The sequence below is a fragment of the Bos javanicus genome, chromosome 12 (assembly GCF_032452875.1).
Source record: "Bos javanicus breed banteng chromosome 12, ARS-OSU_banteng_1.0, whole genome shotgun sequence".
NCBI classification, from domain to species: Eukaryota; Metazoa; Chordata; class Mammalia; order Artiodactyla; family Bovidae; genus Bos; species Bos javanicus.
The window spans coordinates 86543648-86559609 of NC_083879.1; the positions used below are offsets into that span (position 1 = coordinate 86543648).

General features: G+C 53.8%; 1 protein-coding gene and 1 long non-coding RNA gene across 3 annotated transcripts; one reads left to right on the forward strand and one right to left on the reverse strand.

Annotated features, from left to right (window-relative positions):
* Positions 1–7: 7 nt before the first annotated feature.
* On the forward strand, positions 8–15944 carry SPACA7 (sperm acrosome associated 7). Of its 2 annotated transcripts, XM_061435400.1 has the most exons (6): positions 8–159; positions 3309–3370; positions 4797–4898; positions 8003–8098; positions 15102–15182; positions 15790–15944. In XM_061435400.1, exons 1-6 carry the CDS (start codon positions 77–79, stop codon positions 15804–15806), a joined length of 441 nt encoding a protein of 146 aa, XP_061291384.1. In that variant the 5' UTR covers positions 8–76; the 3' UTR covers positions 15807–15944. The 2 variants fall into 2 exon arrangements, 1 of the variants encoding a protein (XP_061291384.1); XR_009740117.1 differs by lacking the exons at positions 8–159; positions 3309–3370; positions 4797–4898 and adding an exon at positions 5822–5955.
* Positions 42–4221, reverse strand: LOC133258630 (uncharacterized). The gene is made up of 2 exons (XR_009740118.1): positions 3309–4221; positions 42–159 (listed from the first exon to the last, which is right to left on the reverse strand). It is a non-coding gene; the product is annotated as an uncharacterized LOC133258630 (long non-coding RNA).
* Positions 15945–15962: the final 18 nt, after the last annotated feature.

Consider the following 15962-nt stretch of genomic DNA (forward strand, 5'->3'; position numbering starts at 1 on the left):
TCCACTGTGTCCTGGAGACGGAGGCGGGAGAAGCTGAGGGGCCTTCAGGAGAGGGTCCTCCTTCTGCTGGAGGGGCATGGCGGCCACCACAGGAGTGACCCTCCTGGTCCTGCTGCTCTACTGCGGGCAGGGAGCCGAGCTCCCGCCGATCAACGTGACCTCAGGTACAGCCTCAGCGCAGTCGTGGCCGGGAGGAAACGGGGCCCCCGAGTGAGTCCGGGGGCAAGGGGTTCTCCCAGGCCCTTCCCCTGAGTGCCTCCCCAGATTTACCACTTATTCCTGGAGGATGGAGCAAGCTGCACAGCTATCCTATATTCCAAGAGTTTTTGGATGGGGGAGTAGCATGCATTATATACTTTAACTTTTACGATCGACATTTATAGCCTACCCAAAAGTAGAGGAGTCGTGGAAAGAAGCTCCATTCCCTGGCTTCAGTTGTACACATTTTGCCATCTTGTTTGGCACACACACACACACACACACACACACACACACATACACACTTTCGTGGTTATTGGAGTATTTTAGCATCGCCCAAAATGTCTTATGATTCCCTGCAAATGCGTCTTGCTAAGATAAGGGCATTTTTCTTTTACGCACCTTGAGCGTCACTGAAGCACTAACAAAATGAAGAAAGCTCCCAGGCAGGGCCAATCCTGGCCCACGCCCAAACCTCCCCCCGGGTCTCAGAACGTGCTTTACAGGCGGCGGGTTCGAATCCCACCCAGGCAAGCCTCGTTGGGCTCCGGCCGCTGCATCCCGACCCCTGGGTCGAGGAAGGCGACAGTGGACGCCGCCCTCCTGGGACCGGATCACTGCCCGAGGACTGCAGGGGGCGGGGTCCCCCGTGACCCCACTTTTCTGCCGGGAGACCTGAGCCCAGGCCCCCTCCCACCCTCCTCAGAGGGACGAGCCCAAGGAACGAGGCCCTGCCAGGCCCCCTGCACGGTGCCCAGTGGACGAGCAGCCCTGGAGGTCCCCACAGGGCTCGAGCAGCTCTACCAAGAAGGACACGGCCTCAGCCCGGCCCCAAGTGACCAGGGAGGCCCAGCCCACTCCGGGTCTGGCGGGAGGGCAGGGGGTCCCCTGCCTGACCTTGCCGTGAAGAAGCTGGTGTTTCTAGCGATCTTTCCTCAGGACACTGAGTTTTGAGGCGCCTGCAAGGAGGCATCCTCTGGGTGCTGGGGCACGGGGTCTGTGACGGGCAGCGATGGGGGCTCACCCCGCGCTGGCTCCCCGCTGCCACGGCTTTTGTGGCTCCCCGCCCCTGGCGCCCGCGGGAACGGCTCCCACCAGGACTGACCCAAGTCTCCCGACGCAGCCCTAAGCCTGTCTGGCTCCTCGTCCCGACAGAGCGTCCATAGCAAGCCCGAGGGCAGCTCAGGGCCGGTCCCGGGCCGTGTTCTCTGCTCCAGCCTTCAGCCTCGGCGGACATTGGGCTGGCCTGACCCCGAGGGCAGCTCAGGGCCGGTCCCGGGCCGTGGTCTCTGCTCTAGCCTCAAGCCTTGGCGGACACTGGGCTGGCCTGACCCCGAGGGCAGCTCAGGGCTGGTCCCGGGCTGTGGTCTCTGCTCTAGCCTCAAGCCTTGGCGGACACTGGGCTGGCCTGACCCTGAGAGAGCTCAGGGCCGGTCCTGGGCACAGTCTCTGTTCCAACCTCCAGCCTCGGCGGACACCGGGCTGGCCTGACCCAGAGGTCAGGAAGGGGGTGGCCCTGGCCCCGGGAGGGCAGAGGTCACTGTCCTGCTTTCCCCGGGTGGAGCAGAGCACACCCGCAGCGCTCCACGGCGAGCCCGTGCCAGGGCCAGGATGCGCACGTTCAAACACGGAGCAAGCAGCGTCGTCCCTGCGTGGGCACAGGGCACAGGGCACAGGGCACAGGGCACAGGGCCTGCGGACCCTGGACGGCGGGAGGAGACGCAGGCGGACAGGCAGCCACACTTGACGGGCCAGGCAGGCGTCACAAACATCAATATTTCTCTGCACACGCGCACGGCGGGCTTGCACAATGGCCCCATTATAATTAGGGACAGACGCGAAATGAGAAGAATATTTTTAACAAAGCGCTCGCAGGAGCAGCTGTGCCCATCCGTAATGACTCGCTAACGTCGCCTCCGAAGAGGACTGTACTTTTGTTTGCGGCGCTGACGGAGGTCAGCACACTGGGAAGCGATTGTCATCACAGCACAGACCTTTCTGTGCAGTTTCCCTGCATTGTTCTGAGCCCGCGTGTGCGCAGATGAGCGATTGCTATGCAGATTGTCCATCATTAAAACCATTTCAAAATCAGCGTCGTCATTGGTTTAGTGCTGGAACTTGAACGCCTGCAGACACCACCTGAGCGCTCTGTGTGAAGCAACGGGAAGGTGGCCTTGCCTGGGGTCCAGGGGGCAGCTGTCTTCTCTCTGGTCTCCCAGGGTCCTGGGGGCGGCCATCTGCTCTCTGGTCTCCTTGGGGTCCTGGGGGTCCTGGGGGGTGGCCTCTGCTCTCTGGTCTCCTGGGGGTCCCTGGGGGTCCTGGGGGCGGCTGTCTGCTCTCTCATCTACCCGGGGTCCTGGGGGGGCAGCCGTCTGCTCTCTGGTCTCCTTGGGGTCACCAGGGGTCCTGGGGGTGACCGTCTGCTCTCTGGCCCCCCTGGGGCTGAAGGACAGGGCTGATCTTGACCTTGAGTGGAGGACGTGGACCCCGACACCAGCTCTGAGAAGAGTGGGAGGCGCCCTGGGGGTGCAGTGGGGACCAGTGCTCAGGGTCTCTGCACCCTGCCCGGCCCCGCATGGCTGATTCAGGTCAGCGAGGCCGGGAAGGTGGAGCCAGGGGTCTAGGGCCCCACGGAGGACTGGCTTCCAGAGGCCAGCCCCAGGGGACCGAGCCCCCCAACGGGATTGCTGTTTATAGACGAGGAGCCGCAGAGGCTGGACTCTCAGATCCCCAAGCAGAGGGGCAGAGGGCAGGCGGCCGTGCCCGTCTCCCTTCCTCCACGTCACGTCCTCAGCCCCAGACAGGCTCGCGGCTAGAACCTGTCATCGGGGAGGAGAGTGTGGTTTTCACAGAAGGATGCACATGCCCCTTCTTACCCTCCCCGAGGGCGGTGCCAGTGAGCCTGCCCAGGAGCGGGGTTGGTTCCCAGAGCAGGGCCACCTGTCATCACCCTCCAACCTCCTTCCAGACGAGCCGTGAGTCCCCAGATCCTGTGCAGGGCTTCCCCCCATCGAGCAGGCTGGTGGGCCCACAAAACCAAACCTATTTGGAGAGAAGTTGGTGCCAGTTCGAGGAACATTGTTAACCTACGAGGCTCCTTATTCCCCCACCTCAGGTTCAACCACTGCAACGAACAATACACAAGTTCAGGAGGATATGCCTGGAGTATCTGGTAAGGAAACTCCTCCTCCCAAACACGGCCGTCTGGGCGGGGCGGGGGGCTGGGGGCCGTCGCCCAGACACCCTGGTGCAAGCCGCACAGGCAGGGAGGTGGCCGGGTCTGAGGCCCCACCAGACGGGAGTGGTGACAGGGACGCCGCTGAGCGGGGCTGCAGCTTAGACCTGGGGCTGTGGTCAGGTGCCCACTTGGGGAGGACCCTGCTCCGCAGGTCAGGGAGCGGCTGTGACTCACGCTGTCCTGGAGGGTCTGACGGTGCCGCTGCGGGTGTCTGGTCTCCGGGACCGTCGCGGGGACGGCGGTCAGCGTCCTGCAGGTGTGACGTCCAGAGCCCGCCGGCTGCCCTGAGGGCACTCACACAGGGGTCAGTGTGCTCGCTGTGTGATGCAGGTCCGGTCGTTGTCCATTTGCACATTCAACATCTCATTTCTCTAAAGGGAAAGTTTAAAGTAGAAAATACACGAGGTTTAAAAGCACAGGCGTTTCTCACCTTGCACGTCTGTTGGGTTCATCGCTACCTGGGATTTTTTCCAGAGACAATTACGTGTATGACACCCACAAGTGTGAACATTTCCATGTGTCTCCACATGAGCTGGAACCGGGGGCCCAGCCGGCCTCCTTGCTGGGATCGAGGGTCTCCTGGGATGTGGGACTTCCTTGCTAAAACAGGAAAAGCAGGGCAAGCCGGGGTGGGCTGGTCACCCCACTGGGCGGGAGTCAGCACACACCCAGCGCGTGGACAGGCTGGTCGGCTTGGCCGCGGGGTTTGAACCTGGGCCTCGGCACTGACGTGTGTTCACATAGCCCCCACCCTGGCCCCTGACTGTGTCAACCATGTCCTACTCGCACGGCTTCATTTGAACCTCAAACAAATCCTGATGAGGTAAGCGCAGACCCCGTCGTATAGATGAGGAAGCCCGAGGCCCGAGAGACGTCAGAGGACGTCCGGTGAGCACAGAGCCAGGTGTGGTCCAGGGCTGCCCGACACCAAGGCCAGGGCCCGTGTTAGACGCTCCCTGGGCGGGCGCGGGGATGCACAGGCAGAAAGCAGGCCGGCCGCCTTGGGTAGAAATCAGGAAAGACGCTCGCACCTGCCTGCCTCCCAGGGCGCAGATCACAGAGGCGGGGTGTCTCAGAGGGGACAGAGCGGCCCCTGGGGCAGAAGGAGATTCATGACCAGGCAGGGTCAGGTTTCCAGCATCTTGTCTCCAGCAAGGGTGTCCACGTACCCGGATGAGCTCAGGTTTCCAGAAGTTACTTAGGGAGGCAGTGGTCTCCCCGCGCCTGAACAAGGTTTTTAGAAACCAAGTCCGTCTCCCCATGTCCTTGGGTCCCTGTGTCCAGTCCTGCTCTCACCGACTGCCTTAGGGCCGCGCGGAGCAGAAGGGTGTAACAGGCATCCTTGTGTGCTTTTCCCAAGATGAAATTCTAGTCAAGGAGATGTTGGAGCCAAACAGATCATCAATGCCTAAAATACAAAGTGGTGGAACAACGGCATCAACAAGATTATTCAAGGAGAAAAGCAAGTATTCACCTTTTCGAGCCTTAACTGCCTGTGTTCCTGGAGGTCTGCGGTGTGTATGCACAGTCCTATCTGGGCAGCATCTTTGAGATCAGCTACTCGTGGGGCAAAGGCAGATGGAGATGTGAAGGACACAGTAGTCCCATATTTTCTGTAATCTTCCTGAGGCAGGAAGGTCAAACCCAGACGGGCAGAGACAAGCTCCTGTATCTGGGAGGTCTCTGGGGGCACGTGCAGGAGAGGCCTGGTGCTTGGGGTGCATGTGGGGCTTAGCCGCCGCAGGACCCCAGGATGCATGCAGGCCAGAGCTTCCGACTACCCCGCTCCCCTAAGCCTCCTGAGAGCAGGGGCGGGGACTTGACTCCAGCCGACGGGACAAAACTAGGGTCTGAGTGGACTGGCCCCCGGCCACAGAGCTGGTAGCGAACAAAACAGCGTGCTTTTCCCAAGTGCAGTTTTGCTGTTGTTCAGTCGCTCAGTCGTGTCCGACTCTTTGTGACCCCACGAACTGCAGCACGCCAGGCTTCCCTATCCTTCCCCATCTCCCAGAGTTTGCAGCTCAGCGTAGTCCAAACACACAGAAAAGAGAAATAGCACCCTGAGGTCCAAACAGAACACGCGGTTAACCCGCAACAACGGTGAGAGCCGTGTGTCTGAAATCTACAACAGGGCATGGAATGCGTTCAGCAGCAGGGAAGGTCAGCGTGTTCTTGAAATTCTGCATCCAGACGTCAATGCCAGTTCCTGGGATCACCTCTCAGAACATCCGCCAAACGGCTGGGTTCACAGAGGTCAGAGAATGCCCGCCTGTGCGTGTTGACTCACTGGAGCACACTGTCAGGAGAAGCTGGAAAGCGTGTTAGCGTCCCCGCCTCAGGTTCCAAAGTGCAGAGTGGGTCAGAGCATCCCTGCATTCATGCTTTCCCCCGTTTCTTCCATGCTCCTCCTCAAGATGCCCGCATTGATGAGAGTGACCAACTCAGTGTTCCTGAGGGTTTCCACGAGTTTGCAGACTTGTCACCAATATCTCTGGAGACTGAGGACAAAATTCTCAATGGTAAATGCACCCTGGCAGGCCCCCACCTGAGCTCAGATGTGGTGGGAGGACTGCAGGGTGCAGACAGAAACGCCTCTTCCCGGAACGAACAGCCCAGGCTGGAGAGCGAGGCTGCTTTCCGCAGATCACCACTGCTCGGGAGGGGAGCTGCCTAGAACACGTTCTGGCCGGCTGGTTGAGTGTCTCTGCAGGCGGGGCCTGGGGATGTGCATTGCAGCCCGTCCCCCAGGCTCTCCAGTGAGCTGGCGGCTGGTGTTTGGAATATGGAGCAGGCAGAGGGCTGATATTTCTAGCGTCTCGGAAGGCATTGCACACTCGGACTTGTTGGGTCGCCCTCAGTCCGGTGTGGTGTTGGCCAAGCGGTGGCGTTCTGTTTCTATCAGGCACCTCTGCTTATTGATTGGGATTCTGCTTTAGAAAGAGCTTGCCCTTTATAAATATGTGTGCATGTATGTGCATACTTAAATGCTTCTTAATATCCACTCACACTCATAAATATTTACTCATTCTGTCAATTTTAGCACGTTAATGCGTTATTTTCTTTGTCCACATTGCCCCGAACTTGCCTTGGAACGCCTTCTGTTTAGTTTCTCTGTCCTTCGTTGCCCCGGCCTTTCAGGCACGTCCTCACTCTCTGGCAGCACAGCACGTCCTGGGCAGAAGCAGACTCAGACACACGCGCACACACAGATGCCCACACGCACAGACATGCACCTCTGTGCTGGGTCCCGTCTGCCTCCCTGCTCCCCTTCTTTCACTCTAAACCACAGTGCACCCCTCGAGCACCACAGGGTTCTTCCAGGACCCTTCTTGAAGCTCCTTTTGGTACCACTTTGTCAGAAACCTGGCCCCCACTTTCCACAACATATTCAATCACTGCTTAGTCCTGGATTCAGGATGCTGCCCCCCAACCCTAGAGAAGACCCAGGCTCCCCGCTGCAGAATGACACCCGTGATTTAGGGTGGCCCGGGGCTGCCCCTCCCTACCAGGCACTCCACACGTGGCTTCTTTCCATCATCAGCTCCCTGCTGCTGTTTGCTCTCCATGTCAGTTCCTTCTTCCTGTTAATTATAAACACTTGTTTACAGACTTCCCGGGTGGCCTAGACGGTAAAAGCGTCTACCTACAATGTAGGAGACCCGGGTTCAATCCCTGGGTCGGGAAGTTCCTCTGGAGAAGGAAATGGCAACCCTCTCCAGTATTCTTGCCTGGAAAATCCCATGGACAGAGGGAGGAGCCTGGCAGGCTACAGTCCATGGGGTCACAAAGAGCCAGACATGACTGAGACTTCACTTCACTTCATTTATGTTTGACTCTGTGGCACCCCCCCACCCCATGACCCCACCTGGCCACAGGGGACCAGCCTTGTCAGTTCCACCCTGTCCTTGCTGGGTCTCGTTTTGCACAGATGAGGAGATGAGGGATATTCGTGTGTCCCTCCTTTATTGCTCCAAGGGTTCACACCGTAAATCCCCTCTAGCCTTTTTCTCCCACTCAATCTTGAAACCTGAGCATCACTCCACGTGAGGATGGTCTCGTCTAGCTCTCGCAGCTGCGCGGTGTCCACAGGGTGTGAGCCACTCTGCTGCTGCTGCTGCTGCTAAGTCACTTCAGTCGTGTCCGACTCTGTGAGACCCCATAGAAGGCAGCCAACCGAGTGGGCAGAGTGAGCCACTCTAGTGCCCTGTTACCTGTGCACCGCCTGTTCACTCGTTTCCACCCTCTGCAGCTACGAGCACCACACACACCGCTGCAATGAACAGCCTGGCACGTGTGAATGTTTCTGTCGTTGGCGATGAATCTCCAGGGAAAATTCTTAGGACTGGGATAAGGGGTCAAAAAAGGAGTGATCTGTAATCTTCGTAGTCAGATAACGCCTGACCCTGGTATTCATTATACATAGTAACTTCCCAAAACACTTCCCAATAAAATCTGAAAACAAGAGTGGTGTTTTAACCCAAACTTCTAAAAAAAAAGTATGAGCCAAGATGTAGATAAATATGTAACCACGCAAATGTTTCCCCTTCCCCATGTTCTTCATCCAAGAGCCCAGTGTGGACACGTCTTACGGAACCAGTGGCCCAGAGGGTCACCACGAGTCACGGACGTCCTCAGGCGCTGCAGACAGTCTCCACAGCAACGGTAAGAGCAGCTCCCTCCCCGCTCGCACCCGCAGGCAGAGGAGAGGCTGTGGGACCCGGCCTCCCCTCCGTGCGTGCTCACGCTTGTCAGCTACCGCCAAGCTGACAGGTGAGGAGCGTGTTCCCATCTCGTTTTAATTTGCAATTTTCTAATTAAGAGTGAGTTTGGACAGCTCATATTTTAAAGGCCATTCTTTTCATCAAGGTCTTTCCTTTTATTCCTTCCCTTCAGTCATTTTTCAAGGCTAATGTTTAAAATACAGTTGAAACATACGGTATAAACTCTGTAACTCGCTTCTTCAGGCGACGTTGTAGCGATTTTCTTTTTCGCTTCCAGTTGTATGAAGGCAGAACTGACACGCCTCACTGTGCTCGCTCAGGTGTGCAGAGGACTGTCTGACTTACACGCGTCACGGAACCACGACCGCAGTTCGGGAAGCTCCCTGAGTGCCCTGCTGGTGTCCACGTTGAGGAAGCCCCAGGAGAAGCAAGCCTCCGGGCGCTTCAATCCTGACAGAGAGAGAACGTTCTAATTCCATTCCTTTACATGTCGCTGTGCAGTTTTCCCAGCACCATTTACCGAAGAGATGTCCTTTCTCCGTTGTATAGTCTTCCTCCTTCGTCGTGGATGAACTGGCCGTAGGTGTGTGGGTTTACTTCCGGGCTCTCTTCTGTTAAACGCATCTGTGTGTCCGCCGCTGCATCAGTGCCGCATGGCTTTGATTACTGTGGCTCTGTAGCGCTTACCGGAAGCCCGGGAGGATTATGGCTCCGGCTTTGTTCTTTTTCCTTAGAATTGCTCTGGCAAGTCTGGGTCTTTTGTGGTTCCGTGTAAATTTTAGGATTATTTGTTCTGGTTCTGTGAAAAGTGTCATGGGTACTTTGATATGGATTGAGTTAAATCTGTAGCTGGCTTTGAGTAATATATCCATTTTAACTGGACTAATTATTCCAATCCAAGGGCCTATCTTTCCTTTTTTTCTTGGAATCTTCAATTTCATTTATCAGCGTTCTATGGTCCTCGTCATATGTCTTTCATCTCCTTTCCTTTATTTCAGCATCACTTTAAATGCACGGCACATACTTGGGTATTGCTTTCTAGGGAGTGTTACCAAAAACTAACTTTAATGCCTGAGTTAAGCTGATGGGCATCGCTGATGTGACTGGTAAATCCTGAGAGTTCCACATCGACAGAATTTTAAAGCAAACTGGTAACTATGGGGTAAACCCAAACAAGGATTCCTGAGTCAAACATTAATCAAATGAGGTTTAATATGTGGCCGTTGTACTCCGATTCGGAAACGGACTGAGGCTCAGGGAGGCTCGTCTTCCTTCCTGTGTTCCTTCCTCCCACGCTGTCAGGTCGCGGCCCCGTGAGGGTGACACCCACGTCTCCGAGAAGAGGGCTGCTCAGGACAAACCCGCTGCAGCTCTGGGTGGTCAGAGCCCACTGCGGTTTCAAGTCCACCCGAGCACCCCGTGAGGAGGCTGTGGCCCTGGAGAAGCCACAGCTCAGGTCCTCCGGCGTCTGAGCCTACACTGACTTTTGCTCGGGCAGGGCGCCTGCGGGCCACACCAGAGCAAGGCAGCTCTCATCTGTGGCTGAGAGTGCGTGTCTGCTTGGAACCTGATTGTCGGACAGGAACGTGGAGGGAGATTCACCCAGGGCAACAGCTCAGCTCTCGGATGTGAGATCTGAGGCCACACAGCCCCGCCTGGGAAGTCCTGGAGCCAGAGCCCGGGAACCTGCAAGGGGCCCCTCTGGGGGATGCCAGGAGAGCCCCCAGCAGAGAGTTTCCCAGAGGCCACTGGGGCAGGGCAGCGTCTCTGACTGCTCCCCACCACACTCCTTCCTGCCTTTCTCTTGGGGGCTCCACTCCCGCTTTTTAATGAGCCGGAAACGTTCCCACAGAGAACGAGGCAGGGTCTGCCTTGCCGGTGTGTGTTCACGGTGGAACTGACATGCTCAGTCTAGAAGCAAGCAGCCAGCGCCCAGAGAAACAGACTTATCTAGAAGTTCCTCCAGTTGCCAGAGATAAAGCCGCCTCCATGAAACTGCTCCTGATCCTGTGACACTGCTTCGCCTCCCTGAACTTCTGTGCCATCATCTGTGAGCTGAGGCTGCTGCTGTTGCTAAGTCACTTCAGTCGTGTCCGACTCTGTGCGACCCCAGAGACAGCAGCCCACCAGGCTCCCACATCCCTGGGATTCTCCAGGCAAGAACACTGGAGTGGGTTGCCATTTCCTTCTCCAATGCATGAAAGTGAAAAGGGAAAGTGAAGTCACTCAGTCGTGTCTGACTCTTAGCGACCCCATGGACTGCAGCCCACCAGGCTCCTCCGTCCATGGGATTCTCCAGGCAAGAGTACTGGAGTGGGGTGCCATTGCCTTCTCCGAAGCTGAGGCTAGCGGTAAATAACTCATCTACCAACGCAAGAGGTTTGATCCCTGGGTCAGGAGGATCCTCTGAAGAAGGAAATGGCAACCCACTCCATCCAGTATCCTTACCTGGAGAATCCCATGGACAGAGGAGCCTGGTGGGCTGCAGTCCACAGGGTCTCAAAAAGTCGGACATGACTGACCATGTTGTTGCTGTGTTCATTCTCTCAGTTGTATCTGACTCTTTGCAACCCCGTGGACTGCAGCACGCCAGGCCTCCCGTCCATCACCAACTCCTGGAGCTTGCTCAAACTCATGTCCATTGAGTTGGTGATGCCATCCAACCATCTCATCCTCTGTCGTCCCCTTCTCCTCCTGCCTTCAGTCTTTACCAGCGTCAGGGTCTTTTCCAGTGAGTCAGCTCTTCACATCAGGTGGCCAAAGTACTGGAGCTTCAGCATCAGTCCTTCCAATGAATATTCAGGACTGATTTCCTTTCGGATTGATGACTGAGCATACACACACACAACAGAGCTTCATCTGTAGAGCTGTTGTGAGGATTAAATAAATACAGGTAAAGAACTTGGGCAGACAGAGCCTTGATTGTAAGAAATGTCGGCCTTCATGAAGGTATAATTTGCATGCAGTGAAATCCACCTTCCTTAGCGTCCCGCTTCCTCAAGTTCTGACAAATAGTGCCGTGTCGCCAGCGCTGAGAACAAGACCCAGAAAAGGCCCGTCGCTCGGGTACCACGCCTCCGTGTAGTCAGCCCCTTCCCCTGCCCCCCACAAAGGCCGGCCTGCTTCCCGTCCCTCCGACGTTGCCTCTCCCGGAATGTCGACACGAGGTGAGGTGTCGCTTGCTGTGTAGACCGAGGCTGGTTTCCTCCGTCAGCAATTTGCCAAGTCACGTGGGCGTCTGCCGCCTTCCTCCTCCTCCGTGACGCTCCACTTGAGCCACAGCTTGCTCATTCCTCACCAGGGGAATGACATTTGAAGTGTTGTCAGGCTTGGGAATGATAAATAAAGCCACTGCAACCGTCTATACAGTAGCTTTGGGGTCAAGACAAATTTTCATTTCATTTAAATAAACATCTAGAGGCATGGTAACTGCGTTTTACTTTGTAAAAAACTGTCGAAACAGATTTTCCTGGACCCTCCCCAATATTTGATATTTCGACTATTTAACAAATCTAATGAGCCTGCAGGAGCATCTCCTTGTAGTGCCAGTTTTCATTTCTCTAGTAACCAATACGTGAACCGTGAACTTCCAGATGTTCAAGCTGGTTTTAGAAAAGGCAGAGGAACCAGAGATCAAATTGCCAACATCCACTGGGATCATCGAAAAAGCAAGAGAGTTCCAGAAAAACATCTATTTCTGCTTTATTGACTATGCCAAAGCCTTTGACTGTGTGGATCACAATAAACTGTGGAAAATTCTGAAAGAGATGGAAATACCAGACCACCTGACCTGCCTCTTGAGAAATTTGTATGCAGGTCAGGAAGCAACAGTTAGAACTGGACATGGAACAACAGACGGGTTCCAAATAGGAAAAGGAGTACGTCAAGGCTGTATATTGTCACTCTGTTTATTTAACTTATATGCAGAGTACATCATGAGAAACACTGGGCTGGATGAAGCACAAGCTTCAAGATTGCCGGGAGAAATAGCAATAACCTCAGATATGCAGAGGACACCACCCTTATGGCAGAAAGTGAAGAGTAACTAAAAGGCCTCTTGAGGAAGGTGAAAGAGGAGAGTGAAAAAGTTGGCTTAAAGCTCAACATTCAGAAAACTAAGACATGGCATCTGGTCCCATCACTTCATGGGAAATAGATGGCGAAACAGTGCAAACAGTGTCAAACTTTATTTTGGGGGGCTCCAAAATCACTGCAGATGCTGATTGTAGCTATGAAAGTAAAGGACACTTACTCCTTGGAAGGAAAGTTATGACCAACCTAGATAGCATATTCAAAAGCAAACACATTACTTTGCCAACAAAGGTCTGTCTAGTCAAGGCTATGGTTTTTCCAGTGGTCATGTATGGATGTGAGAGTTGGACTGTAAAGAAAGCTAAGAGCTGAAGAATTGATGCTTTTGAACTGTGGTGCTGGAGAAGACTCTTGAGAGTCCCTTGGACTGCAAGGAGGTCCAACCAGTCCATCCTAAAGGAGACCAGACCTGTGTGTTCATTGGAAAGACTGATGCTGAGGCTGAAACTCCAATACTTTGGCCACCTCATTCAAAGAGTTGACTCATTGGAAAAGACCCTGATGCTGGGAGGGATTGGGGGCAGGAGGAGAAGGGGACAACAGAGGATGAGATGGCTGGATGGCATCACCAACTCCATGCACATGAGTTTGGGTGAACTCCGGGAGTTGGCGATGGACAGGGAGGCCTGGCGTGCTGGGATTCATGGGGTTGCAGAGTTGGACACAACTGAGCAACTGAACTAAACTGAGTAACCAATAATGTTGAGCATCTTGTCCTGTTTATTTGCCTGTAGGAAACGCCAATCCACCCGTGTTCTTACCTGGAGAACCCCATGGACAGAGGAGCCTGGTGTGGGCTACAGTCCATAGGGTTGCAAAGAGTTGGACACGACTGAGCATGCACGCATACACATATCTTCTTCGGACAAACCTCTGTTCAAATATTTTGTCCATTATTAGTTTCTTTTCTTACTGCATTTTGAGAAGCATCTGTATGTTTTGGATACAAGTCCTTCATCAGATATGTGATTGGAAAATATTTTCTACCAGACTGTGGCTTGCTTTTTCATTTGCATAACATTGCTTTTCAAAGATCAGAAGTTCTTAATATTGATCAAGTCCAATTTATCAATTTTCATTTTCTGGATCATGTTTTTGGTGTCAAATATGCGAAATCTTCACCTAATTCAAAGTCACAAATACTTTCTGTGTTCTTTTCTTTTACGTTTGGGACTATGCCCAGTTCGTGGAGCACATTATGAAAGGTACGGACGTCTTGCGCTGTCTTTCTCGCACATCGAGGTTCCACGGTTTCAGCACCGTTTGCTGCCCGAGCTCAGCTTTCTCTGTTGAGCTGCTTTTGCTGACATTTTGTTCTTGAGTTGCCAGACGGTGTCAGTCAGCCGATGGCTGGGTTGACTGGGTCTGTTTCTGGGCTCTCTCTTATCCCACTGACAGAAGACCCCTTCTTTCTCAGGTATCACACTGTACCAGCCACTGTGAGATCACAACAGTTGAAATCAGGTAGTGTGAATCCTACTTTGGTCTTGATTTTCTAAATCAATTTAGCTCTTCTGGTTCATCTTCTCATAAAAATTTAAGACACAGCTTTTTAATTTCTACCAAAAAAAAAAAAAAGTCAGATGTGGATTTGATTGGGATTTCTGCAACTCCACAGACCACTCAGGAAGAAGCCGACATCTGGACACTATCTAGTCTTCGAACCCACAGTGACCTCGCTTCTTTAGGTCTCCCATGACTTCTCATTAGTGATTAAAACCGTGCATACATTTGATCATATTTATACATTACTAATTCTTGGTGTTGTTACAAATGGTACTTTTCATCCCCAGTTGTCTGCTTCTAGCGTATGGAAGCGTGATTGTTTCACACTGATCCTGTAACCATCACCCTGGACAACTCGCCCTTCAGTTCCGGGAAACCGCCTGCAGAATCGTCAGGATTTTCTTTATGATCATACCATCTGGGAACAATTTATATACATATACACACATATATACCTTCTATTTATTTTTTTTGCCTTATTACCCAGCTCCAATACAATGCTGAATGTTAAATAGGAGTGGTTAGAATGGACATTCTTCCATAACTTAGAGTGAAAACATCAAGGACGCTTTTACTAAAGATGTCAGCTGTGGGCATTTTTAACAGAGTCCTTTCATTAGGCTGAAGAAGTTCCCTTCTCCTCCGAGTTTATTGAGCGTTTTGATGGGTGAATGGGTGTTGAGTTTTGGCCAAGTCTGTTTCGGTACCTGTTGTAGGCACAGTGAACTTTTTTGTAAAAAGCCAGACAGTAAAGAATTTAGGCTCTGGCGGCAACGTGACTCCTGCTCTCACTACTTACTGTATCCTGGCACAGAAGCAGCCAGAGACAATGCACAGAAGCCTGGGTGAGCTTCTCATTCAACAAAACTTCATTCATTAGAAAGGTGCTGATCCACTCTCATCAAGAGAACAGAGGCAAGGAACAGAGGTCACAGCTTTTAACATAATAACTTACAGCCCTTAAGTCCTCGTTCACCAATCGCTGATCTTTGGAAATGATCAACTGTTTTGTTAATGCTGTTTATATCATGAATTACACGAAATTGATTTTTGAGTGTTGAGCCAGCCTTGTGTTCCCAGAATAAACCCAGCTGGTCGTGACAGTTTCATTTCTATACATCCTGGATCCAGTTTCTAAGATGCACTGAACTTTTCCACCTGTACGCCCTGGTGATGGCTGCCTGGAAGGAAGGATGTCTCCCGGCCCTGCCCGAGGCCACGAGCACGTCACGAGCTCTGTGAGGTGCTGCTGCCTCGGAGCTCATGGTTTTCTAACGTTGAAAAGATGTTTGGAAACTTGCCTTAACTTTCAAAAGACTTGACTGTTCTATTAATTTTTCCCCCAGGAAAGAAGTACCCCAAAACTGATCAACAATTGAAACAATCAGTTCTGGACACGATCCTTCAAAATATCGGGAAATCTTCAGGTAAAGCAAACAACGATGTGGTGACAACAGGGGTCACCCCCCTGGTGAGAAGGGAAGCACTGAGCCCACTCGGAGGACCCACGGGAGCCGTACGCGGCTCTGGAGAGGACACTCTATCCTAGGGGGACCCTGCGAGCCCCATACCAGGGTCCACAGTCCCGGGGTCACCAGCCACCTGCGGGCTCCCCACCCTCCTTGGCTGAACTGAGCGAGACTGAGCCTCTTTCCAGAGATAACGGGATGAGGGGCACTGTCACCCACCCACATGACCCGGCGCACAGGCCCAGGGAGGTCATTGCACCGGTGGGCAGCCACGCCCCCCGCCGCCGGCACCGCCCGCCTGGGACCTGCTTCCCAGGCTTTTTCAGACACATCGGCCTCTGCTTCTCGTGCCTCTGAAGCTGCGGTTCTGCTCTTCGCTCGCTAACCTCCCCTAAACCCACGCTCCCTCCTCCTCCTCCACGCACACTCACCTCGTAGCCTCACAGCCCGTCCCCTTGCTGCCCGCAGACCAGGGCACTGCCAGTCGAGCCGCTGGGATCCCACGGGAGGCTCAGGGCAGGGGTGCAAGTCCTACAATTTCTCAACGAAATCTCTCTCCACACAGGAAACTCTCTCCAGTAAGTGGCAGAGGAATAGAGCGGCCCAGAAGCGTCTTGGAGAGCAGTCCAGGGCTGTGCGCTCCAAGGGAGCCCCCTGAGCGGGGCACCCAGACTGCGTGAGCACACACCCACCCTTGGCAATAAAGAGCATATGTATGTACATACGTCACGCTGGTAA